This window comes from Trichechus manatus, unplaced genomic scaffold (assembly GCF_000243295.1).
Source record: "Trichechus manatus latirostris isolate Lorelei unplaced genomic scaffold, TriManLat1.0 scaffold00149, whole genome shotgun sequence".
NCBI lineage: Eukaryota > Metazoa > Chordata > Mammalia > Sirenia > Trichechidae > Trichechus > Trichechus manatus.
In genome coordinates, this window is record NW_004444085.1 from 6,057,026 (window position 1) to 6,083,930 (window position 26,905).

Below are 26,905 nucleotides of genomic sequence, written 5' to 3' on the forward strand. Positions count from 1 at the left end.
ACACACACACACACACACACACACACACACACACACACACACACACACACACACACACACACACACACACACACACACACACACACACACACAGAGAGAGAGAGAGAGAGAGAAAACTTAAGCAGTTGAAGGGCAGCTACAGCTTACAATGTGTGTACTTGTTGGGCCAGGGTTATTTAAAAAAAAAAAAAAGCAGTGGGCAGTTGGGCCTTTATGAAAATGAAGTTCAAAGAGTATTATCTTCTAAGACCCCAAATGTTACAGAGTAGAACTGCTCCGCAGGGTTTTCTCGGCTGTAATTTTTAAGGAAGCATTTCACCGGGCCTTTCTTCTGCAGAGCTGCTTACAACAAGACTAAAACATTATGTAGTTTTGTCTTTTACACAGTAGACAATATTAATAATTATTTGTGTAGCATCTTTAATTCCTATGAGAGATCCTGAAATGCAATCACCCACCTTATCTTTCGTGGAAGCCAAAGTGATATGACTGACCACTTCTACCTCTCCCTACTTAGCTCTCTAGTTTTCTCAAAAATCTCCTTCACACCAGATTCTGAGGTCAAAATAATTACAATTTTATCTGTATTCATAGGGTTAAATTTCAAATGTATACTATAGCCCTTAAAAATAAAGTTATCCTATTATAGCTGTTCCCAGGATTGTCCTTAGATGAGGCATGCTGGAGTCTATGCATAGTATCCAGTCATTAAGAATGATCCTTAAAAAAAAAAAAAAAAAAAGAATGATCCTATGAGTAAACAGTATATTTACTTGGATCAAGTCAAGGGCTATGAAATGGAGGACTTTTGAATATTAAGAGATGATTGGATTAAAGAGCTTTATTGCCCCCAAGTTAGTACTAACAGCATGCAGCATCTTATGTTAGTAAGTTTATTTACCAACTCAGAAAAAAATGTATTCCATTTGGTTTTGTGTTGGTAATACTTCTAAATAAGTGTTAGTTTGGAAATAGTTATAGAACTATGAGTTATATGGCTGTTTTTATAGAACTTTTGCTTGACTTCCCTCTTACTGTGGAATTTTTAGTTATTTCTGTTTCTTTTAATTTTGAACAGGTGAACAGCATTCACCCAGAATGCCGATTTCATTTGGAAATACAGGAGGAAGAAACCAAATGTGCAGAACTTTTAAGTTCTCACACAGAAAAATTCAAAGGTAAAGTAGAGGGCTTGATGACTAAGATTGTACACATAGATGGATGATTGCTCACGCAAACATCTCATACTTTTCTTTGATAAGCTGATATTTTAAGGTCATCTTCATCTTAAAAAAAAGCAGTCTACTTTTTACTTTTTTAATGAACTTTAAAAAAAAGAGTAGAGTTGTATTTGAGAGGTTTTCATACAAACCTTTTAAAAGAAAGCCTTAATCCTTAACAGATAATAGCAGCAGTTACTAATTGATTTCACAGGAAGGCTATGCTTTATAAAAGTAGCTCTGGTTTTACATGGAATGAGTATTGGTCTGATTTCTAGTATTTTAAATTCTGAATTACATCACAGATGATTTTGGTCCAGTTAAGAATGGTAGATACTTATCAGATAGCAAACAGGAGAATGGGACTTTGTTTTCCTGAAGACAGATCTATCATGAATACAGTGAACATGCTAATTTCATTTTCCTCAGGTAGAAGGAATGTTGGGACATTGTGCACTCAAACTAGCCATACTCACAACATGTTTATAAACTCAAAAAGGTTCTGGGATAAGACCCAGTTTATAAATAGTAGCAAAAACTTTTTGTCCTTTAACTTTCTTTTTCTCTGCTCTATGTCATGATTTTATCCTCTTCAAGAGAGAAATTGAAATCCAAGTGAGGCAGTCTGTAGCAGGACACAGTCTCCTGCAGGGGGCTTTAGACCAGCAGTCACAAGATGTGGGTGTTACTTAGGCATTGTCCAGTTGGAATATAATTGGAGTCACCTAAGTGATTTAAAGTTTTCTAATAGACATTAAAAAAAAAGTAAAACACACGAGATTAATTTTAATAATATATTTTATTTAACTGAATATATCCAAATCATTATCATTTCAACATGTAATCAGTATAAAAATAAGTAATGAGATAGCTTGCATATTTTTATACTAAGTATTAGAAACCCAGCGTGTATTTGGATTAGCCACATTTCAACTGCTCAGTAGCCACAAGTGGCCAGAGGCTACAAAATTGAACAGTGTAGCTCTAGACTATTAAATATGTTTCTGTGACCTTCCTGCCCCCTCTTGAGCCTCCAAAATGAAATCCCTGGAATTCAAGGTTCCTTCCAGCCTTAAAAATCTGTGATTCTATAGTGCACAGTTCTGATGACCACATCTTCAAAATTATCTGGTTGAGTTCTATCCAGAGACAGGCAAATAATTTAGCTCCATAAACACATTTATTGTCTGTCATGTGAAAAGCCATGTCCTAAACCTCTGACTGTTAGAAGGCTGGATGAGGCATGGTCCTGCCCTCCAGGGCTCTGACAAAAAAAAAGAGTAATTATGGCCACAGATGTCTCTTCTTTTCATCAAAATTAAGAAATTGGGGAAGAGTAAATGCTGAGAAAAGACAGACTAAGGCCTGTACAGTCATAAAGATGGTGATAGGTAGATCCAGGTCCTGACTCCACATCCTAGAAGAAGCATCAGATGAGAGCTTCCTGCCTACAGAGAGGGGTGGGTGAGAGTGCTGTTGACTATATTCTTGGTAGAGGATCACTCAGCTGCTGTTTGGAGACTCTGGAATGGGACATACACAACCATCACAAGATCATTATTGGACATTTCAGGTTGTTCAAAAGTTCTGAGGTTGGCCTGAGACTGCCTGCCTACAGCTTTCACTTCCTGGTGTTGATTTTGTCTCCTGGAGTAGCAGGGAATGTAACTATTTCTCCCACGAGAGGTTGTCTTCAGGCATTGAAAGGGGTTTATACATATGCTTTACTTTCTCTTCTCCAGACAATACTTTCAGTTCCTTCAATTTTTCTTCATAACTCATTTCCCAGGCCCTATGCACTCCTGAAATGTGGAAATGTAGAGTCTAGAACTGACTAATGTATTCTAAACATTAGGGCAGTGGTGGTTCAGTGGTAGAATTCTTACCTTCCATGTGGGTGATCTGGGTTCAATTCCCAGCCAGTGCACCTCATGTGCAGCTACCACCCATCTGTCGGTGGAGGTATGGGTGTTGCTATGATGTTTAACAGATTTCAGCAGAACTTCCAGACTAAACAGACTAGAAAGAAAGGCCTGGTGATATACTTCTGAAAATCAGCCAGTGAAAAAACCCTATGAATCACGACAGTTCGATCCATTACCAATCATGGGGATGGCGCAGGACTGGGTAGTGTTACGTTTTGTTGCACATGGGGTCGCCATTCACTTGTTTCAGCTGTTTTTTTTGTTTTTTTTTTTTGTTTTTTTTTTTTAAACATATATCTGATGGAATGGGGTGATGAAAAACTGAGCAGGATCAGATCATTACCCTCAAAGGAGCCTCGAATCTGGTATTTTTATAACCATGTCCTTGATGGCGACATGTTGCCAGTGCATTTTGGTGAGCAGGGTTTATGGTGGAAGTGGTCTTTTAATTCGTCAGGAAGCATGGTGTAATGGATTGAATTGTGTCCCCCAAAAATATGTGTCAACTTGGTTAGGCCATGATTCCCAGTATTATGTGGTTGTCCTCCATTTTGTGATTGATACAATTTTCCTATATGCCTTTGGTTAATGAGGCAAAATTGGATTATGCTGAAAGAGGATTAGGGTGGGATGTAACACCCTTGCTCAGGTCACATCCCTGATCCAATGTGAAGGGAGTTTCCCTGGGGTGTGGCCTGCATCACCTTTTATGTTACAAGAGATAAAAGGAAAGGGAAGAGAGCAGAGAATTGGGGACCTCATACCAGCAAGAAAGCAGCGCCGGGAGCACAGTGCATCCTTTGGACCCAGGGTTCCTGTGCAGAGAAGCTCCTAGTCCAGGGGAACATTGATGAGAAGGACCTTCCTCCAGAGCTGATAGAGAAAGCCTTCCCCTGGAGCTGATGCCCTGAATTTGGACTTCTAGCTGCTAGACTGTAAGAAAATAAATTTGTCTTTGTTAAAACCATCCACTTGTGGTATTTCTGTTATAGCAGCACTAGATGACTAAGACATGCAGGGCTTTGTGTCAAAGGACAGGTTACAGAACTCTTAAGGGGAAACTAGAGAATATAAATAACATTAGTCTACTTGGAATCAAAAATGACAGTGACTAAAGAGTGATTATGGACTTTCTTTCTCTTTACTAAGAGATAAGAAGAAACAGGTGGACACAAAAACTACCAGGAAAAGTGGAAACTTGTTGGCTATAAGCTAATTGCCAAATTCATTTACTGTATGACTTTTTATGCTTGTTATTAATGCTCAGGCGACCTCGGTCCTGTGCTTAGGAACCTGGAACGGCTCCTGATTGTTTCCTCTTTGAAATCCAGCCTCTGTCCTGGACTTAGCAGCTGAAGCCTTTTGACCGAGTAAAACCATCTTCCTCTCTACTCACCCCTCCCCTGCCGCCCTCGTGTACACACGTGTAGAGTGCTTGCTCACCCCCTGGCTGGAGTCCTCCAGCTTTCCTGGCTGGAATACTCTCCCTTTTCCAGCCTGCTCCATGCTTCTTTTGCACCCTGATTGTGTTGCTTCTATTATGACAGTGAACACTTGCTCTCTTGTATTTTAAGCAGATAAATTGTTGTCTTTTTCAAATAGATTTTCAGTTCCTTGAGGTCAGGGGTTCTGTCAGCATTACTCAACATCTGGAGTCCCTGGGTGATGAAGTGGTTAACATGCTAAACTGCTAGCCTAAAGGTTGAAGGTTCGAGTCCACCCAGAGGCACTTCAGAAGGCTTGGTGATCTGCTTCTGAAAAATTAGCCATTGAAAACCCTGTGGAGCACAGGTCTACTCTGATACACCAAGGTTTTCCCCTTGAGGGATCCTGCCTATCTGGCATCAGTTGATAAGAGAAATCTGAAACTGTGCACAGCCTACCTAGCAATCAGGGTACAGAGAAGGCAAAAGGAGCGCCCACATCATTGAGTGGCTCTGTTAATAAATAAGCAAATGCTGGGTAACAACAGGGCTGTGGTATGGTCCAGTCTCAGAACAAAGGGGGAGAAATGTTAACCAGAGCAGAGGTTACTCTAGCTCCCCTTTGCTTAATCTCAGTTTGAAGCATTGATGTGGGGGAAGCTATAAGGGGGATTATCATTCACCCCCATCTAAATGAGGAAATTGAAGCACACACATTGGAGAGGACTTTCCAGGGTTCTCACCCAAGTTGGTGGCAGAGCCTAGATCCCTAGACTCCTTATCAAATGCTCTTTTTACAAAACCCTACGTGTCATCTTACAGAGACAGGCTGGTTTTAGAAGAGACTGTTCTTTCTCCTTAATGTGTGCTTCAAAGGTAAGGGACATCCCTTTGAACATCCCAGCATCGATCAGTGAGATTTTATCTAAACCTGTTTTGCATGTTCAGCTTAATTGTTTGCATGTTCAGCTTAAGCTACTTCTTAGGATAAGAATTTCCATTTTTACTAGACACTGCGAAATTTGCCTTTTCTTTTCTCTGGCCTAAATTGATTTCTTTCAAGTTTTGTGGCAGTACCTAGTGTTCTTTTATTCTAGAATTTTCTGGGTTTCTCCATGTCCATCCAGTCCATGTCCTTACTCATTATATCCCTGGCAGCAACCACTCCGTTTTCTGCCATTCTGTGTATAAACTGGGACTCATTGTGGAGGCAGCTGTGGTGTGTCTTAGTAGAGACTAAGCTGTATAGGACATTAAAATGTCATGGCCTGAATGTCTGCAGATGTCTGCAGCCACTTTAAATATTGTACACACTATGAGCTGAAGTTGGCAGTGCTTTAGTAGCTCAAGAATTAACAGTTAATTTCAAAGGCAACCTTTCTCTCATCCTAGGAAATTATTAATACAGCATTTCAAACAATTTGTAATTTACTTGTAGTGCCTTCCTTCTTTGAAAGGGGAGGATAAAGGGGAGAGTGACAGCACGTTTAGAATGGACATTGAGTTTGAGCCTGGGTTATCTGGCATGGCACTGCCCAGTTGGTCCCCAGTGATGTAGGTGATGACATGGAGAGTGAGTTCTGGCATAGCTCCACACAGATCCCGGCTATTCATCTAGCAGGCATTTATCACATTCCTGCTCCAGCAAGACCTGTGCTCAGTGCTTTGGGATACTAAAAAATATGGACAAGATGATCTCCTTGCACAAATAAGTGCTATATGGGAATCGGGGGAGGGAGAGTATTTCTACCTTGGGGGCTCAGGAGGTGCTGGCTTTGACCTGAGTATGAGGGTTGGTAGAATTTGGATGTGCAGAGAGATGGGAGACACAGGGCAGGCTGAGCAAAGGCACAGGGGAGGAGGATCAGTATGGGGAGGCCTGAAGAATGTGGTGGCATTGGGAGCATGAAATGAGTGGTTTGAATATATAATTCTTGGCTGGCAGTTTTTTTCCAAATGACATGAACCTGCTTCAGTGCTTTGTATATGTCATCCCATTGCCTTCTTGCCTGCATGGTTTCTGCTGAGTAGTCTGAGCCTATTATTGACTCTCCTTTGTAGATACTTTCCGTTTATCCCTAGCCACTCTTAAAATTCTCTCTTTATCTTTGTTTTTGGCAAGTTTGATTATAATATGTTTTGGTCTCTTTCTTTTTGGGATGTTCCTTATGTGGGGTTCGATGAGCATCTTGGATAGATATCTTCTCATCTTTCACGATATCAGGGAAGTTTTTTTGCAAACAAATCTTCAACAATTCTGTCTCTATTTTCTGTTATACCTCCCCCCACCCCCCGCCCAGTTCTGGTACTCCAGTCACTCATAGGTTATTCTTGATAAAATCCCACATAATTCTTAGGGTTTCTTCTTTTTTTTTAATCATTTCATCTGATTTTTCATCAAATAAGTTGGTGTCAAGTGGTTTATCTTCAATCTCACTAATTCTGACTTCCATTGCCTCAATTCTGCTCCTGTGACTTTCTGTTGAGTTGTCTAATTCTGAAATTTTATTGTTAATTTTCTGGATTTCTAATTGCTGTCTCTCTATGGATTCTTGCAGTCTGTTAAATTTGTCGTTTTGCTCTTCTCTAATCTTAATTTTCTCTGTTGCATGTTCTGCATTTTGATTAATTTCCTTCCTGATCTCTTGAAGAGTTCTGTATATTAATCTTTTGTATTCTGCTTCTGGTAATTCCAAGAAATTTTCTTCCTCCAGAAAATTTCTAGATTCTTTATTTTGGGAGCTTGCTGAAGCCATCATGGTCTGCCTCTTTATGTGATTTGACATTGACTGTTGTCTCCAAGCCATCAGTAAGTTGTTATATTTATTTATTTTATGTTTGCTTACTGTGTCTTAGCTTTTTGTTTTGTTTTGATATGCCCAAATAGGCTACTTGTGTTAGCTAGCCTGATCTCCAGCGCCCCTGAAGCTCCAATGTCCTGCCACCAGGTGGCCAGACCTGCCACTAAGTATGTGAGCCCAGGAGTCTGCCCCCTCCTCCTGTATGTATTCAGCGCAGGTGTCCAGGTAGTCAGCCACCAAGTGTGTGGTGCATGCTCTCACCTACCGTTCTAGACAGGCATGGGTGATAGGTGTAGGCACAGGCATCCTGCTGCAGCAGGGGGCACAGACTGAGCAAGGCAGGGGGCCGACGGCCACCCCTGAGTGTCCAGGAGGAAAGCGTGTCCCTGTTCCCTAGAGCGCATAGATGGGTGGGTTTTGCAGCCAGACTGTGAGCACCCAATGCTGTCGGCTGTAAGGACTGGGAGCACCTCTTCCTCTTGGACCCCTATCACAGGTGGCTGGGCAGCATGGGTGGAGCCACCAGTCCTCAGGGCCCTGATGTGGGTAGGTGAAGACCCTGCTTAATGGTCAGAGCAGTGTCAAATGTCATGAACCTACCACTTCACAGCTGAAACAGTTGAAGTTAGACTTCAGGTGTATACCCTGTTGTACTGCGGTAATGAGGGCCTATGCTGTTGAAATGGGCACACACAAGTCTGTGCAGGGGGAAAGGCGCTCAAAGTCCATGGAAGCCTTATGCCTGTGCCTAGGCAAAGGAGCTGTGCCTACCCTGAATTCCTGGTTAGGGGAGCCAACAGATTATTTTTTCCCCTGTTCGTTAATTTGTTCACTCTCCAAGGCCTGGAGAATGGCTCAGGGCATGTGATGGGTCCTACTTCCAGCCCAGGGGACTTGGCAATTGCTGAAGCTGGTCCCAGACCCAGTGCAGAGCAGGGAGCAGGGAGGTAAATGAGGCAGAGGTTTTTCCGTAAGCAGGGTGTTTTTGATGTGCGTGGTAGGCCAGACACAAGTACTTATCTTTTGCTGATCGAGGGCTACTTCTCACTGGTTCTGGATGACTGAGTAGACTCTCTGCTGCTGGGTCTCTCCCGATGTGGAAAATGCCCCGAGTGCCGCTGCTTGCCTCCCTCACCGCGCAGCATGAGCTGATCAGGCCTGAAGGGCTCTGGCTCTCACCAGGTCAGGTCTGGCAACTCCTCGCTGCTTCCAAACTGTCTCTCCCTCCCCCTGCCACTCATTCTGATTCCTCAACTTCGCCTTTAATGTTCAGGACTCCTAGATTATCATGTGTAATTGATTCCATTGTGTTTTTGGGTGTTTGTTGTAAGAGGTACTACCAGAAGTGTCTGACTACTCCACCATCTTGACCCTGCCTCCGAAATGAGTAGTTTGAAGACAGAAAGCAGAGCTGACATACACAGCCTGGAAAGCTGAGACTGTAGGTAAGGAGGACCCACTGAAGACTTCTGGAAAGTGGGGTGTTAGGGTAGGAGCTGTAATTCAGAAAGATTCATGTGGCACTTATTTCTGGGATGGATTTGGGTGATCCTAGAAATGAAGAACCTTGCAAAGTGAGTAACATTTCAGGTGGAAGATGATGAAGATGGTTCATTGCCAGCAGTGATGGAAAAGTGCATCTGTCAAGGGCCTTGTCAATAGGTAGGTGGGGCCAGAAGCCATACTGCAGGGAGATGATGACTGAGAGGTCCTGAGGTAGCACAGTAGGGTTGAAACTGCTCTTTTCAGAAATTTCACAGAGGGAAAAGAAAGTGCAGGAGTAGCTCAGGGCCAAGAAAAGTACTTTAGGGTAAGGGCTCTTTGAGCATGTTTCTGAGCAGAAGGAAAGGCCCGCTGAAGAGAGATATCAAAGGGTTCTGAGAAGATGGGACACTTTTTGGTAGGAGATCCTGGAGCAGGAGGAGGAGTGACTAAGGGTAGACGGGAGGATATGGCCTTAGAAGAGGATATGGCCTCTTTCTGCGAGAGAGGAGGGAAGAAAGAGAAGAAAGGTGACACGTAGAGAGATTTTTTAATGGGAAGGCAATTAAGGAGGTATTTGGAGTCCCTGGGTGGTGCAAACGGTTAATGTGCTCAGCTACTATCAAAAGGTTAGAGTTTGCGTCCACCCAGGGGTGCCTCAGAAGAAAGGTCTGGCGATCTACTGAAAAATCAGCTGTTGAAAACCCTCTGACACATCGGGTTGCCATGAGTTGGAGTCAACTGGATGGCAACTTTTTTAAATTGTATGACCTTAGTCTTCTAAGAAGTAGAAGGCAAAGTCTTGTGTGCTGAGGGTGATTCTTGGGCATGAGGAGACCAGAGGTTTGGTACAACTCCTGAGGGTGGAATAGGGAGCTAGTGAAGGTGCTGGAACTGTGCCTGAGGTTGCTGATTGGTGAAGTCATTTTTGGGGGTCCAGGCCTGCTGTGCCAGAGCACAATTAACTTGTCTTAGGTCCTTGAACTCCAGCTACACTCCTCTGACTACACCCTAGGTGGCGCTGCTTTGTTCCCCGACAATGAGGCTGATCTCAACAGGGATCATTAAGATTGTCTAGGGAAACAATTCCATTCACAATAACATCTAAGAGAATAATAGCATTTAACCAGGAAGGCGAAAGACTTGTACACTAAAAACTATAAAACATTACTAAAATCAAGTAAAGAAGAACTAAATAAATTTAAGGACTTTCTGTGTTCATGGATTGGCATGCTTACTATTGTTAAGGTATCAATAATATCCAAAACAATTTATAGATTCAATGCAGTCCAACAACCTTCTTTGCAAAAATGGAAAAGCCAGTCCTCAAATTTATATAGAATGACAAACCAAAACTCAAATCAAACCTGTTGCTGTCGAGTCGATTCTGACTCATGGTGACTCTATAAGACAGAGTAGAATTGCCCAATAGGGTTTCCAAAGCTGTAAATCTTTATGGAAGCAGACTGCCACATCTTTCTCCCAAGGAGTGGCTGGTGGGTTCGAACTGCTGACCTTTTGGTTAGCAGCCGAGCGCTTAACCACTGCCACCAGGGCTTCTAGTGAATGACGGGGGACCCGAATCTTGCAAAAAAGAGAACAACATAGGAGGACTCACACTTACTGATTTCAAAACGTATTGTAAAGATTGCGTTAGGACCTAGAAGAGCAATGTCAGGCTTGATCTTCAGTTAGATTAGTCTACATGCAGGATTAGGCCAGGTAGAGAATCACTCAGGGAAATTTCTATCCCTTCTGCTGTGTTGTATGTGAGGGGTGATTTGTCAAACTTGTCATAACACTAGTAGATATATGTTTTGGAACGATCCTGGGAGGTCACCCAAGTCCTTACCATGAATTTGTGGAGGATTATCTTTGGAATAACAAGGCATGTTTCCTGATGCTTTGAGTCCTAGCTTACTCCCAGCTATCTGAATGTTCATCATCTCCAAATCAGATTCGCTTCCTAGGCAGGCCTTTTCCTGCAAAGCATCCTGCAAGTCTGCTCTAGTCTTAAAGTTCATGTGGAGCCAAGAATGTCCCAAGTTGTGGCAGACATTGGAGAAAAAAAATATGCATATATATATTTGAGAACTTCTAATGTATAAATAAACAGTGACTGTAAAAGATAATCGTAGCAAAAATCGGATTGGTGAAATATACAAATATTTTGCAGACAATTTAGCATACTCGTCATTTTCCTTAAACGGATGCCATTTTTTGAAGCTTTTATCATCATGTAATATTACTGAGTGACCACTCTGTGTGATACTGTTGGAAGGGACCTAAGGACACAATGTATCATTTAGTTTCAGTCTCTGTGAACAATTAGATTATTATCACACCCCAAACTTGTTCTATTAAATCTCTTTTAAATCATTGCTTCAGCTTGTCATTGTGGCTAACAATGTTTGATTATCTTTCACCTAAACTGATTGTCTTCTGAGAAGAATGCATTCTCATTTTCGTGCATTCCAGAATGTATCCCTTTTATTAGTTTTGACAGGCTACTGCCTTTGGTATTTCCCTCAAAAGACTTCTTCCCACTCTGCTTCCACCAATAGCAATTATTGTCAACACTCCTAATTAAAACAGTTCTAAAATGGCATTTGGCACTGTACCTACCTTAGTGTCTTAGGCTAGGTTCTCTACAGAAGCAAAACCAGTAAAGCGTATAAATATATATATAGAGAGATTTATATATATCAAGGAAACAGCTCATGCAATTGTAGAGGCTAAAACACCCCAAGTCCATGGATCAGGGTAGAGGCCTCTCCCAGTTCACGGAGCCGCAGAAGCTGGTGACCCCAAGGTCGGCAGGTCAGAGAGGGGCTCCCACTCACAGGCTGTGAAGGTCAATGAATTCCAAGATGAACAGGTAAGCTGCTATTTCAAGTCCCAAGAACTGGAGGTGAGACAAGAGGCAGATGCTGAGTCTGGAACAAACCCAAAACCTTGGCAAGGCGAGCAGGCAGAAAGTAACTGGTGGAAGGCAGAGAAATGAAACTGAGGGGGCAGTGAGCTGCCACAGGCCCCGCCTCCACTGGTTCCACTCAGCAGATTCTATCATGGGGGTGATCACATATAAAATTTCAACAGGGAAGTGATGACAGCATTATACAACTGCTAAAACACTGAGAATAATGGCCTAGCCAAGTTGACATACGATCTTAACCATCACAGTCCACCCCTTGTCAACTTGGCACCTGTACACATCTCCTGAAACCATACATAATCTCTGAATAAAGATAATTACAAAGTCATACTTGCGCCTAACATGACATAACATGCGTACAATCGAAAATGCACTAGCCCTGTTTACATCTTATATTTTATAAGTGAAGGAAACAAAAATATTAGATGCACCATACAAAACAGAAATACTCATAGCAATTACAGTCCCCATTTCCACGACTGGTCACTTGGCCATAACTGGTATTTAGAACTACCTTATTCCACCACCCATTCCGTATTCCCTTTGCACTCAGCAAGCACCTCAGCTGGTTGTTGTTCTTTGCCTGGTGGGGTGACCAAAATGTTCATTCCTGAAGGGTCTTGGCCATTAGTAGTCATGTCAGAATTGGGTTGCTGTAGTTTTACATTGACTTTAATCACAGGACATGGTAGTACTAAGAGACGCCCTAAAGGATCTCCAGCATTCCAGACATATTCTCTACCTCCATTATGTAATATCAATCCAATTTCCTCTTGGTAATCATGATCAGTGACACCAGCCAGTATGGTAACTCCCTTCTTTACCTGTTGATCCAGAGGCATAAGGAGCCCAAAGTGTCCAGGTGACATTCTTAGCTTCCAGTTCAGTGGAATCAGTGATGTGTCTCCAGGTGGGAGCATTCCTGTCTTTGGAACTTAGACCTCTAGGCCTGCAGAGCATGAGGTCCAGGGGACAGGAAGCAAAAATCTTGCGAGTGGGTCACTAGGGGTAATAATGAGTGGTGCCACTCCCATTTCCACCCCTTGATTCCTGGACCCATGAATCCTGGCTGTGGGAGAAATAGCACCATATATTGGATGCTGGAATTTGGACTTTTAGACTACTGTGAGGAAGTAAACTTCTCTTTGTTAAAGCCATCCACTTGTGATGTTTCTGTTATAGCAGCACTAGATGACTAAGACACTTAGCTAATGCATAGATGCAGCTTTCCTTATTTCCGTGGCAAATACTTTCAGAACAAATGATGGAAATATGTATTCTTGCAACAGAACAAAAAAGGGAATCCTTCATTTAGTACAATTTGTATCATCCTTAATTTGTATTAAGGTTTGGAAAAGCTGGGATTCTGTAGGATGTATAAGTAACAGGATAATTGGCCCCCTGAACAGGCAGCATTCAAAGATGTCAAAAGAGGAAATCCAGATCCAAAGGAGGAGACTGAAACGGAAAATTCAAGAGCGTTGGAGGATGGGCAAGTATTTCAGCAATCTCCAGAACCAGTTAAAGGTTTACCAGAGTAATCCTGTCCAGCTTCCATACTGTGAAATCTGAGCCCACTTGATACTACAGCCAGCTTCTTGAGTGCTTCTGTCAGCTTCACTGTACAGCCTTGTTTACAGTACACGCTAAGACAAAAGAGGCATGGAATGCAGTTACTAGAATAGCAGTGTCCTGTTTGTACCAGGGTTCCCTGATGGAGTAGGCATAGAGAGAGAACAGTTACTCAGGTGGTAACTTCTACATCTTAACTGCGTGCACCCTCAGCTGAGAAAGTAGTAAAAGACACCGTGAGTGCTTCTTCTTATGATGTAGCCAACTCGGGCCTCTGGGAAAGGATAGCAGAGGCTGACACCAGGTGTTCAGAAATGCTATTTTGTGGGGCAGGGTCTCTGAGCAGAAACTCACAACAAGGTTGTTGTGTTGTTGTTAAGTGCTGTCAAGTTTGTTCCAACTCATTGCGAGCCTTTGTAAAGCAGAAAGAAACACTGTCTTGTCCAGCACTGTCCTCACAATCATTGCTGTGTTTGATCCCATTGTTGCAGTCACTGTGTCCGTCCATCTCATTGAGGATCTTCCTCTTTTTTGCTGACCTTCTACTTTACCAAACATGATGTCCTTCTCCAGGGACTGGTTCCTCCTGATAACATGTCCAAAGTACGTAAGACGAAGTCTCACCATCCTCAATTCTAAGGAGCTTTCTGGCTGTACTTCTTTCAAGACAGATTTGTTCTTTCTTCTGACAGTCCATGATACATTCAGTATTCTTTGTCAACACCATAATTCAAGTACATCAATTCTTCTTTGGTCTTCCTTATTCATTGTCCAGCATTCACATGCTTATGAGGCAATTGAAAATACCATGGCTTGGGTCAGGTGCACCTTAGTCCTCAAGGTGACATCTTTGCTTTTTAACACTTCAAAAGAGGTCTTTTGCAGCAGATTTCCCCAATGCAATACCTCCTTTAATTTCTTGACTACTACTTCCATGGGCATTGATTGTGGATCCAAGTAAAATGAAATCCTTAACAACTTCAATCTTTTCTCCGTTTATCATAATGTTGCCTATTGGTCCGGTCATGAGGATTTTTGTTTTCTTTATGTTGAGGTGTAATCCATACTGAAGACTGTGGTCCTTGATCTTCATCAGTACGTGCTTCAAGTACTCTTTGCTTTCAGTAAGCAAGGTTGTGTCATCTGCATACCGCAGGCTGTTAATGAGTCTTCCTCCAGTCCTGATGCCACGTTCTTCATATAGTCCAGCTTCTCGGATTATTTGCTCAACATACACAAGGAATAAATATGGTGAAAGTATACAACCCTAAAGCACACCTTTCTGATTTTAAACCATTCAGTATCCACTTGTTCTATTCAAATGACTGCCTGTTGGTCTATGTACAGGTTCCACATGAGCACACTTAAGTGGTCTGCAATTCCCATTCTTTGCAATTTTATAGATAATTTGTTATGATTTACACAGTCAGATGCGTTTGCATAGTTAATAAAACAGGGAAACATCTTTCTGGTATTCTCTGCTTTTAGCCAAGATCCATCTGACATCAGCAGTAATATCCTTCATTCCACATCCTCTTCTGAATCCAGCTTGAATTTCTGGCAGTTCCCTGTTGATGTACTGTTTCAACCACTTTGGAGTGATCTTTAGCAAATTATTACTTGCATGTGGTATTAATGATGTTGTTCGATAATGTTCACATACTGTTGGATCACCTTTCTTTGGAATGGGCACAAATATGGATCTCTTCCAGTTGTTTGGCCAGGTAGCGGTCTTCCAAATTTTCTGGCGTAGACGAATGAGAACTTCCAGTGTTGCATCCGTTTGTTGAAACATCTCAATTTGTATTTTGTCAATTCCTGGAGCCTTGTTTTTTGCCAGTGTTTTCAGTGCAGCTTGGGGTTCTTCCTTCAGTGCTGTCGGTTCTTGATCGTATACTACCTCCTGAAATGGTTGAACATCCACCAATTCTTTTTTGGTATACTGACTGTGTATTTCTTTCATCCTCTTTTGATTCTTCCTGCATCATTCAATATTTTGCCAGTAGAATCCTTCAGTATTGCAACTTGAGGCTTGAATTTTTTCTTCGGTTCTTTCAGCTTGAGAAATGCCAAGTGTATCCTTCCCTTTTGATTTTCTAACTCTAGGTCTTTGTACATTTCATCATAGTACTTGGTCTTCTTGAGCTGCCCTTTGAAATCTGTTCAGCTCTTTTACTTCATCATTTCTTCCATTCACTTTAGTTAGTCTGTGTTCAAGAGCAAGTTTCATAGTATCTTTTGACATCAATTTGGTCTTTTCTTTATTTCCTGTCTTTTCAATGACTTTTTAAAATTGTGCTTTAGGTGAAACTTTACAGAGTAAATTAGTTTATCATTCAACAATTTATATACAAATTGTTTCGTGACATTGGTTTCAGTCCCTGTGATGTGTCCACACTCTCCCCTTCCACACCTCAGTCCCTCGTTTTGATCTGTTCATTTTTCTTGTCTCTTCCTGCCTTCTCATCGTTTTGGGCAGGTGTTGCCCTTTTGGTCTTGTATACATAATTGAATAAAGAAGCACATTCCTCACGTGTGTTGTTTGTTTTATAGATCTGTCTAATCTTTGTCTGAAGGGTGAACTTCACTAGTAACTTCAGTTCTGAGTTAAAAGGGTGTTGGAGGACCATAGTCTCAGAGGCTCATCCAGTCTCTGTCAGACCAGTAAGTCATGTCTTTTTTTGATGAATTTGAATTTTGTTCTACATTTTTCTCCTGCTCTGTCTGGCATTGTCTATTGTGATCCCTGTCATAGCAGTTGGTGGTCGTAGCTGGGCACCATCTAGTTCTGGGCTCAGGCTGGTGGAGGCTGTGGTACTTGTGGTCCATTAGTCCTTTGGACTAATCTTTCCCTTGTGTCTTTGGTTTTCTTCATTTTCCTTTGGTCTGGATGGTATAGGACCAGTAGATGTATCTTAGATGGCTGCTCACAAGCTTTTAAGACTCCAGACACTACTCAATAAAGTAGGATGTAGAACATTTTCCTTATGAACTTTGTTGTGCCAGTTGACCTAGATGACCCCCATGACCATGATCCCCATCACTCATCCCCAGTAACTCAGTCGTTGAGAGTGTTTGGATGTATCTGTGAAGCTTTTATGACTTTGCCTTGGTCAGGTTGTGCTGACTTCTCCTATATTGTGCACTGTCCCTTCAGCAAAGTTAACACTTATCTACTATCTAGTTAATGATTTCCACTCCCCAGCCCTCCCCTCCCTCATAACCATCAAATATTGTTTCTTTCTATGTGTAAACCTTGAGTTTTTATAATAGTGATCTCCTGCAATATTTGTCCTTTTGTGGTTGACTTATTTCACTCAGTATAATGTCCTCCTGAGATGTTTCAGGGATTCATCATTATTCTTATCTGTGCATAGTATTCCATTGTGTGTATGCACCGTAATTTGTTTACACATTCATCTGTTGATGGGCACTTAGGTTGTTTCCATCTTTTTTGTTATTGTGAATGATGCTGCAGTGAACATGGATGTGCATATGTCTTATTTGTGTGATGGCTCTTATTTCTCTAGGATACATTCCTAGTGGGATTGCTGGATTGTATGGTATTTCTCTTTCTAGCTTTTTAAGGAAGTGTCATATTGTTTTCCATAGTGGTTGGACCATTTTATATTCCCATCTGCAGTATGTAAGAGTTCCAATCTCCCCGCAACCTGTCCAGCATTTGTTATTTTCTTTTTTTTTGATTCATACCAGTAATGTTGGCGTGAGATCGTATCTCAGCATCGTTTTAATTTGCGTTTCTCTAATGGCTGGTGATCATGGATATTTACTCGTGTCTGTTAGCTGCCTGAATGTCTTCTTTGGTGAAGACATAAAACTATCGCTATTCACAGATACGATAGTATTCATAGAGAACCCCAGAGACTGCACAAGAAAACTACTGGAAAGGTTCATATCCTTTGTCCAGTTTTTAAATGGATTATTTGTCTTTTTGTTGCTCAGGTGTTACAGTATCTTGTAGATTTTAGAGATTAAACTGTTGTTGGATATGTCATAGCCAAAAAATTTTTCCCAGTCTGTAGGTTTTCTTTTTACTCTTTTGGTGAAGACTTTTGATAAGCATAATGTTTAATTTTTAGGAGCTCCCAGTTATCTAGTTTATCTTCTGGTGCTTGGGCATTGTTAGTTATTGTTTGTATCTGTCTTAGTTATCTAGTACTGCTTTAACAGAAATAACATAAGTGGATGACTTTAACAAAGAGAAATTTATCCTCTCACGGTCTAGTAGGCTAGAGGTCCAAATTTAGGGTGTCAGCTCCAGGTAAAGGCTTTCTCTCTGTCGGCTCTGGAGGAAGGTCCTTGTCATCAATCTTCCCCTGGACTAGGAGCTTCTCAGTGCAGGGGCCCCAGGTCCAAAGGATACACTCTGCTCCTGGCACTACTTTCTTGGTGGTATGAGGTCCTTCGGTCTCTGTGCTTGCTTCTCTCTTTTATATGTCAAAAGAGATTGATTTAAGGCACAGCCTAATCTTGTAGATTGAATCCTGCCTCATTGTCATAACTGCCTTTAATCGTGCCTCATTAACATCATAGAGGTAGGATTTACAACACATTGGAAAATCATATCGGATGACAAAATGGTGGACAGTCACACAATACTGAGAATCATGGCCCAACAGCATTGACACATATTTTGGGGGACACAGTTCAGTCCATAGCAGTATCCTATTTATGCTGTATATTAGGGCCCCTTGCGCTGCCCTTTTATTCCATGATCTTTATTGTTTTAGGTTTTATATTTAGGTGTTTGATCCATTTTGAATTAGTTTTGTGTATAGTGTGAGGTGTGGTTTTGCCAGTACCATTTGTTAAAGAGACTATCTTTTCCCCATTTAATGGACTTTGGGCCTTTGTCAAACATCAGCTGAATGTAGGTGGATGGATTTATGCCTGGGTACTCAATTCTGTTCTGTTTTTCTATGTGTCTGTCATTGTACCAGTTCCAGGCTGTTTTGATTACCATGGCTGTATAGTAGGTTCTGAGATGAGGTAGTGTGAGGCCTCCTTTGTTCTTCTTTTTCAGTAATGCTTTACTTATCTGGGGCATCTTTCCTTTCCATATAAAGTTAGTGATTAGTTTTTCCATCTTCTTAGAGAATGCTTTTGGTATTTGGATTGGGATTGCATTATATTTGTAGATCTCTTTGGGTAGAATTGACATTTTCACAATGTGGAGTCTTTCTATTCTATCCATGGGCATGGTGTGTTTTTCCATTTATGTAGGTCTCTTTTGGTTTTTTTTGCAGTAATGTTTTGTAGTTTTCTTTGTATAGGTCTTTTACGTCCATGGTCAGATCTGTTCTAAATATTTTATTTTTTTAGGGGTGATTGTAAATCGTATTGTTTCCTTGAATTCCTTTTCGAAGTTCTCTTTGTTGGTGTATAGGAACCCAACTGATTTTGTATGTTGATTTTGTATCCTGCTACTCTGCTGAATATTTCTATTAGTTCCAGTAGTTTTCTTGTACAGTCTCTGGGGTTCTCTATTAATACGATCATATCTGTGAATAGGGATAGTTTTATGTCTTCCTTTCCAATTTGGATGCCCTTTATTTCTTTTTCTTGCCTTATTTGCTCTGGCTAGGACTTCAAGCACAGTGTTAAATAGGAGTGGTGATAAAGGGCATCCTTATCTTGTTCTCGTTCTCAGGGGGAATGTTTTTAGCCTCTCTCCATTGAGAATGATGTTAACTATTGGTTTTGTATAGATGCCCTTTATTATGCTGAGAAATTTCCCTTCTACTCCTATTTTATTGAGAGTTTTTAATCAGGAATAGGTGTTGGACTTCATCGAATGCCTTTTCTTCATCCATTGAGATGATCATGTGATTTTTTTCCTTTGTTTTATTTATGTGGTGGATTACATTGATTGATTTTCTTATGTTGACCCATCCTTGCATACCTGGTGTGAATCCCACTTGGTCATGGTGTATTATTTTTTTGATATGATGCTGAATTCTATTGGCTAGAATTTGGTTGAGAATTTTTGCATCTATATTCATGAGAGATATTGGTCTGTAATTTTCTTTTTTTGTGATGTCTTTGGCTTTGATATCAGGGTTATGCTGGCTTCATAGAATGAATTCGAGAGTATTCCTTCCTTTTCTATGCTCTGAAATAGCTTGAGCAGTACTGGTGTGAGCTCTTCACTGAATGTTTGGTAAAATTCCCCAGTGAAGCCATCCGAGCCAGGGCCTTATTTTTGTTGTTTTATTATTATTATTATCTCCTCAATCTCTTCTTCTTGTTATGGGTCTGTCAGATTTTCAACTTCAGTTTGTGTTAGTTTGGGTAGATAGCATGTTTCTAGAAATTTGTCCATTTCATCTATGTTCTCTATTCTTTGGAGTACAGTTTTTCATAGTATTCTGTTATGATCCTTTTTATTTCAGCAGGGTCTGTTGTAATGTTCCCCATCTCATTTCTTATTGTGTTTATTTGCTTACTCTCCTGCTTTTTTTTTTTTGTCAATTTGGCCAGTGGTTTGTCGATTTTTTTGATCCTTTCAAGGAACCAACTTTTGATCTTAGTGATTCTTTCTGTTGTTTTTCTGTTCTCTATTTCGTTTATTTCAGGTCTAATCTTTATTATGTCTTTTTTTTCTGTGTCTATTTGCTTATTTTGCTCTTCTCTTTCTGTTTGTTCGAGTTATAGGGCTAATATTTTGATTTTTGCCAGTTTTGTTTTTTTTTTTTTTTTTTTTTTACGTGTGCCTTTCTTGCTATAAATTGACCTCGGAGTGCTTAGCTGTGTCCCAAAGGTTTTGATATGATGTGTTTTCATTCTAGTTTGATTCTAGGAATTTTTTTATTCCCTCTTTGATTTCTTCTACTACCTAGTTGTTTTTATAAAATGTGTTATTCAGTTTCCATGTGTTTTTTTATCCTTGCTCTTCCTGTTGCTGATTTCCACTTTTATGGCGTTGTGATCAGACAGAATGCTTTTTGTATCATTTTGAGGTTTTGAATTTTATGGAGGGTTGCTCTGTGGCCTAAAATGTGTATTTTGGAGAATGTTCCATGTGCACTGGAAAAGAATGTATACTTTGTTGCTGTTGGTTGGAGTGTTCTGTATATGTCTATGAGGTCCAGATGTTTGATTTTGGCTGTTAGGTCTTCTGCATCTCTGTTGAGTTTCTGCCTAGATGTTTCGTCCTATACCGAGAGTGGTGTGTTGAAGTCTCCTGCTATTATTGTTGAACTGTCGATTTCTCTTTTCGGTGCTGTTAGAGTTTGTTTTATGTATTTTGGGGGCCTGTCCTCGGGTGTGTACGTATTTATTAAGGTTATTTCTTCTTGGTGGATTGTCCCATTAATTAGTATATAATGTCCCTCCTTTTCTTTTGTTGTTGATTTTGCCTTAAAATCTATTTTATCTGAGATTAGTATTGCCATTCCTGCCCTTTTATGGTTACCGTTTTCTTGATATTTTTTTCCATCCTTTGATTTTTAATATATTTATGTCTTTGTGTCTAAGATGTGTCTCTTGTAGACAGTGTATTGATGAGTCAAGTTTGTTTTTTTTTTAAAATCCATTCCACCACTCTCTCTCTTTATGGGTGCATTTAAACCATTTAAATTCAGTGTGATTATCGATAGGTATGAGTTTATTGCTGTCATATTGTTGTGCTTTTTTTGGTGTGTGTGTATAGTGCTGATGATTTCTTTATTCCTCTTACTCTCCTGTGCTGAGTTCCTTTTATTTGTGAATTTTCTTTTCTTTCATTGTCATAAATTTTGTGTTTACTGAATATGTTTTTCTTTTTTATTCAATGAGTAGGTTGTTAATTTTCTTTGTTGTTGAAATTTACCCTTGTCTTCCTAAGTTTGAACCAGTCTTTTATTACCTGATATCGCCTTGACTTCTCCAGTTTGAAGTTTATACCTATACCGTTTATTCCCTCTTTTATTGTTATGATGTTATCTTCTTTTATAGATTAATATCTCTGTTTCCCTGTTTTAAGTCTTTTAGCTTTGTTTTATTATTGAGAGTTCTTTACCTAGGTTGGTATCTGGCTGATGTTGTCCTGTGTCTTCTTAGACTCCAATTGTTGTCTGATGTTGTTGTTCTCTGACTAGAGGACTTCCTTTAATATGTGTTGTAAGTTTGGTTTTGTTTTTGGGAATTCCTTTAATTTCTGTATATCTGAAAATGTCCTAATTTTGCCCTTGTATTGAGAGAGAGTTTTGCAGGATATATTATTGTTGGTTGGAAGTTTTTTTTTCCTCAAGGTTTTATGTATATCATCCCACTATTTTCTTACTTGCATAGTATCTTGGTTAATTAGTGCTGCTATAAGAGAAATATTACAAGTGGATGGCTTCAACAAACAGAACTTTATTCTCTCACAGTCTAGTTGGTAGAAGTCTAAATTCAGGGCATCAGCTCCAGGGGAAGGCTTTCTCTCTCTGTCAGCTCTGGAGGAAGGTCCTTGTCATCAGTCTCAGCACAAGGACCCCGGTCCAAAGGACATGCTTTTGGCACTACTTTCTGGGTGGTATGAGGTCCTCAAAAATTCATGTATGATATCCTTGATGTCATTCCACGACTCTTCTAGTCTTTGGTCATTAGAGTTCAACTTGTAAAATCTATTCTTGAGATGGTCTCTAAATTCAGGTGGGATATACTCAAGGTCATACTTTGGCTCTCGTGGACTTGTTCTAATTTTCTTCAGCTTCAACTTGAACTTGCATATGAGCAATTGATGTTCTTTTCCACAGTTGGCCTCTGGCCTTGTTCTGACTGATATTGAGCTTTTCCATCATGTCTTTCCACAAATGTAGTCAGTTTGAGTCCTGTGTTTTTCATCTGGCGAGGTCCACATGTACAGTGGCTGTTTATGGTGGTAAAAAAATGTATTTGCAGTGAAGAAGTCATTGGTCTTGTAAAATTCTATCATGTGATCTCCAGCATCATTTCTGTCTCCAGGGTCATATTTTCCAACTACCAGTCCTTCTTCTTTGTTTCCAGCTTTTGCATTCCGATCACCAGTAATTATGAAAGCATCCTGATTGCATGTTCAATTAATTTCAGGCTGCAGAAATTGGTAGAAATCTTCAGTTTCTTCATCTTTGGCCTTAGTGATTAGTGCGTAAATTTGAATAATAGTTGTATTAACTGTCCTTCCTTGTAAGCGTATGGATATTATCCTTTCACTGACAGCATTGTACTTGAGGATAGATCTTGAAATGTTCTTTTTGATGATGAATGCAACGCAATTCCTCTTCAAGTTGTCATTTGTGGCATAGTAGACCATATGATTGTCTGATTCAAAATGTCCAATACGAGTCCATTTCAGCTCACTGATGCCTAGGAATTGATGTTTATGTACTCCATTTCATTTTTGACAATTTCTAATTTTCCTGTATTCATGTGTTGTACATTCCATGTTCCGATTATTAATGGATGTTCACAGCTGTTTCTTCTCATTTTGAGTTGTGCCACATCAGCAAATGAAGGTCCTGCATACTTGACTCCATCCCTGTTATTAAGGTTGGCTGTACTTTGAGGAGGCACCTCTTCCCCAGTTGACTTTTGAGTGCCTTCCAACCTGAGGAGCTCATCTTCCAGGACTATATCAGACAGTGTTCCGCTGGTATTCATAAGGTTTTCACTGACTAATTCTTTTCAGAAGCTGACTGCCAGTTCTTTCTTCCTAGTCTGTCTTAGTCTGGAAGCTCAACTGGAACCTTTCGTAAGCTCCCATAGTATGACAAACTGACAGATGCGTGGGGGATGAAATACATATATGAAATAAGATTATATGAAACGTATATGTGAAATACAGGTGTATAAAATATATATGATATATTCTTGTATAAGAAATATATTTGAATATGAAATATATGTGTATATGAAATATTTGCAAATATGAAATTTATGTTGTCTTAGGTTGGGTTCTCTAGAGAAGCAAAACCAGTAAAATATATTAATATATAGAGATTTATTTCAAGGAAATGGCTCACGTGGTTGTAGAGGCTGGAATGTCCCAGGTCCATGGGTCAGGATGCAGGTAAGCTGCTAGCTCAAGTCTCTCAAGAATCAGAGGTCAGATTAACAGGAGCCAGCTGTAGGATCCAGCACGAGCAAAAAGCCTCCAGGTCCTGACAGAATATTTGCTTTTATTTGATGCAGGCCACATGCCCAAGGAAACTCCCTTTTAACTGATTGGCTACTCATAGCAGATCCCATCATGGGATATCACATATCAAATCTCAACAAGGTAGTGACCCCAACATTATACAACTGCCAAAACACTGAGAATCATGGCCCAGCCAAGTTGACACACAGTCTTAACTGTCACACATAGTTTCTGCTGAGTAATCAGAGCTTTGTCTTACTGTTTTCTCATTGTATGTGAGTTTTTATTTTTCTAGAGCTGCTCTCGGGATTCTGTGTCTTTGGTTTTGGCAAGGGTGATTATGATGTGTCTTGGTGACTTGCTTTTGGGGTCTGTCCTATATGGGATTCGTTGCGCTTCTTGGATGGTCAGCTTTTCATCTTTCATTATATTTGGGAAGTTTTCTGCCACCAAATCTTTAACACTCTTCTCTGTGTTTTCCATTTTCTCCTGTTCTGGAACTCCTGTCACATGCATATTTTTGCTCTTGATTGTATCCCACATAGTACTTAGGTTTTCTTCATTCTTTTCTCAGGTTTTTATTCAAAGTGGCATACATGGACGTCTTCAATCTCGCTGATTCTGTCTTCCATTGTTTCAAATTTGCTCCATTTCTGAAATTTTGAGTTGTCCATTCCTGAAATTTTGTTGTTTATGTTTTGGGTTTCTAGTTGCTGTTTTTGTATGATTTCTCATTGTTTATATATCTTGACATTATGTTCTTTTATTACTTTGCTGAATTTTTCTATTGCTTTGTCTGTTTTCCTCAATTTTGGCTATGTTTTCATTGGCTTTGTCTGTGTTTTCCTTGATCTCTTTGCTTATTTCTTGGAGAGTCCTAATTATTAGTCTTTTGAATGCCATATCAGATAGTTTCACTACCTTTTCTTCTACCAGAAGGTCACTTGATTCTTTATTTTGATCCTTTGCTGGAGCCGTCTTGTCCTGCTTGTTTATATTATTTGATATCGTCTGCTGTCTCCAAGACATTGAGGTATTATTTTGATTAATTATTAGTTATATGTTTGTTCCGTCCTGTATTTTTCTTTTGTTTCAATATGTCAGGGCAGGCGAGACAGGTGTGTTTTGCTGTGTGCTCGTCTGTGGGCATGATAGCTCTCACTGCCTTGTCTGGATGGGCAGGGCAGCAACAGGCAAGGTTAGCCTGCTTTACCGTACACTGGTGTAGTGAGGTGGCTAGGGACGGATTGAGCAGGCACTGTCTCCTGCTATTGGTCCAGTGGTGTGGGAGCTTTTCCAGCCCCTCACCAGATGAGCATGGGATTTGGATGGGGAGTGATACAGGCTTGCTTCCCACCATTCAGCAGCTGGTCAAGCGGTGGGAGGGGAGGCAGTGCAGACCAGCATTGTGGCTAGCCTGAGCACCGGGGGTGCTCTGGCCATGGTGGTACATCGAGGGGGAATGTTGTATGAGGATGCATGGGGGTGGGGAGAAAGAAAAGAGAAAGATTAAAAAAAAAAGTAGCCTGCAAGTGGGGGCTGTGTGGACCTGGGGGCCAAAGTGAAAGTGGGGTAGGTTATGTATGAGGCTAGGTGGGGGGCAGAATGAAATAAAAGAAAGAAAAAAAAAAAACCTGATGGCACGATGGGGGTGGGATGGACCCAGGACAGCAACAGCCTGGTGGCTCTCCAGCTGTGGCAGCATGGCAGGGTCTGGCAGCAGGAAGGGGAGGAAGTGTACAGAGCTAGGTTAAGGGAGAAGGAAAAGGAAGAGAATAGGAAAAAAATTTTTAAAAAATTGGCAATGCAGTGGGTGCCGGTGAGTGGGGGCTGCATAGACTCAAAGTCCGATTTGAAGGAGGGGATGTGATGTGTGGAACTATGTGAGAAGGAGAGAGAAAAGAATGAAGAGAGAGAAACAAAAGCAAAATAAAAAATTGGCTACGTGATGTGAGCTGACAAGTGGAGGTGAGGCAGACCCCGGGCAGCCATAGGCCACTGGCTCTCTAGCTGAGGCAGCAAGGCATAGCTCAGTAGGATGGGATAGAGGTGGCATAGGGGGCTAGGTGGGAGGAAGAATGAAAAGGAAGAAAGGAAAACAGAGAAAAGAAAGTGGTGGCATGGGAAGAGGTGACAGTTGGGGGCAGGGCAGACCAGGGAGGCTGAGCGGTGCAGCATGGCCCATCAAGAAGGGGCAGAGGTGGCGCACAGGGCTAGGTGGGTGGGAGAAGGAAAAGGAAGGGAGGTAAAGACAGAGTAGAACAAAAATACGGCACTGAGGGAACCAGCTGTTGGGGGTGGGGCGGACTTTGGGTTGTAGTGAGCTGGTGTCTGTCCCGCCAGGCAGCATGGTGCGGTTCATTGGGAAGGAGCGGAGGTGGTGCACAGAGCAGGGTGGGAGAGAGAAAGAAAGGAAGAAAAAGAAAGAGAAAAAATGATGCTGAGGGAGCTTGCCAGTGGGGATGGGGCTGACGAGGGGTGGTGGCAAGCTGGTGTCTCTCTTGCCAAGCAGCATGGTGGGCCTGTCAGGAAGGGGCAGAGGTGGTGCATGGGGCTAGGTGGGAGGGAGAAAGAAAATGGAGAAAGGGAAAGGAAAATAAAATTGATCAGTGGGAGCCAGCTGGTGGGGGTGGGGCAGACCCCAGGTCCAGTTGGAAGAAAGAGGATGTGATGTGCGGAGATAGATGGAAAGGAGAAAGAAATGAAAGAAGAGAGAGAAACAAAAGAAAAAAAACAGCAACACTGCAGGAGCTGGCAAGTGGGGTTGGAGCAGTCCCACAGAGGCTGTTTGCTGATAGCTCTCTAGCCAAGTGGTGCAGCATGGCCTGTAGAGAAGGGGCAGAGGCAGAGCACAGAGCTAGTAGGGCAGGAGAAAGAAAAGGAGGGAAGGGAGTGAGAAAAAAAAATGACACTGAGGGAGCCAGCTGGTGGCGGTGGGTGGGCCAAGAGTGGGAGTAAGCCAGTGTCTCTCCAGCCGAGCGACCGTGGCCCATTAGGAAGCAGCAGAGGCAGCATGCAGGGCAGAAGGGTGAGGGGTGGGAAAGTGTGTTTCTCTGGTTACCAGATATTCTGTCTCCTGTTGGGAGCTCTGTGAAGTTCTCTTCCCGTACTCTTTGTCCAGGTTTGTTGCTGGCTGTGCTCCAAGATGGCGAATCTATGCCTTGTGAGCTGGCAGGGGACCTCCACTCCATAGGTCTCCTCGTTCTCTGGTCTCTATCCGTTTCTTCTTCCATTCAGTGCTTGATTTTTTTATCCCTTCATTTGATGCTAAGAGTTCCAGGATTGACTTTTGTATCTGTCTTACTTAGTTTTTTGGGTCTTTGCTGCAGAGAATCGGCGTGGTGCTTCCATTCTGATCTTTTCTTTCTTTCCTGTCTTTTTAATGATTTTTTGCTTTCTTCATACATGATGTCCTTGATGTCATCCCATAACTTGTTTGGTCTT

The 26,905-nt window shown here is 41.2% G+C and overlaps 1 protein-coding gene across 1 annotated transcript in view; it reads left to right on the plus strand.

Moving 5' to 3' along the window:
* The window catches only part of VIPR2 (vasoactive intestinal peptide receptor 2), a 293,628-nt gene that overhangs the window by 1,907 nt on the left and 264,816 nt on the right, over positions 1-26,905 (plus strand). The window contains exon 2 of the mRNA XM_004385888.1: positions 1,079-1,178. Within this exon, the coding sequence (XP_004385945.1) occupies positions 1,079-1,178 (100 nt within the window). The remainder of the gene's footprint in view (positions 1-1,078; positions 1,179-26,905) is intronic.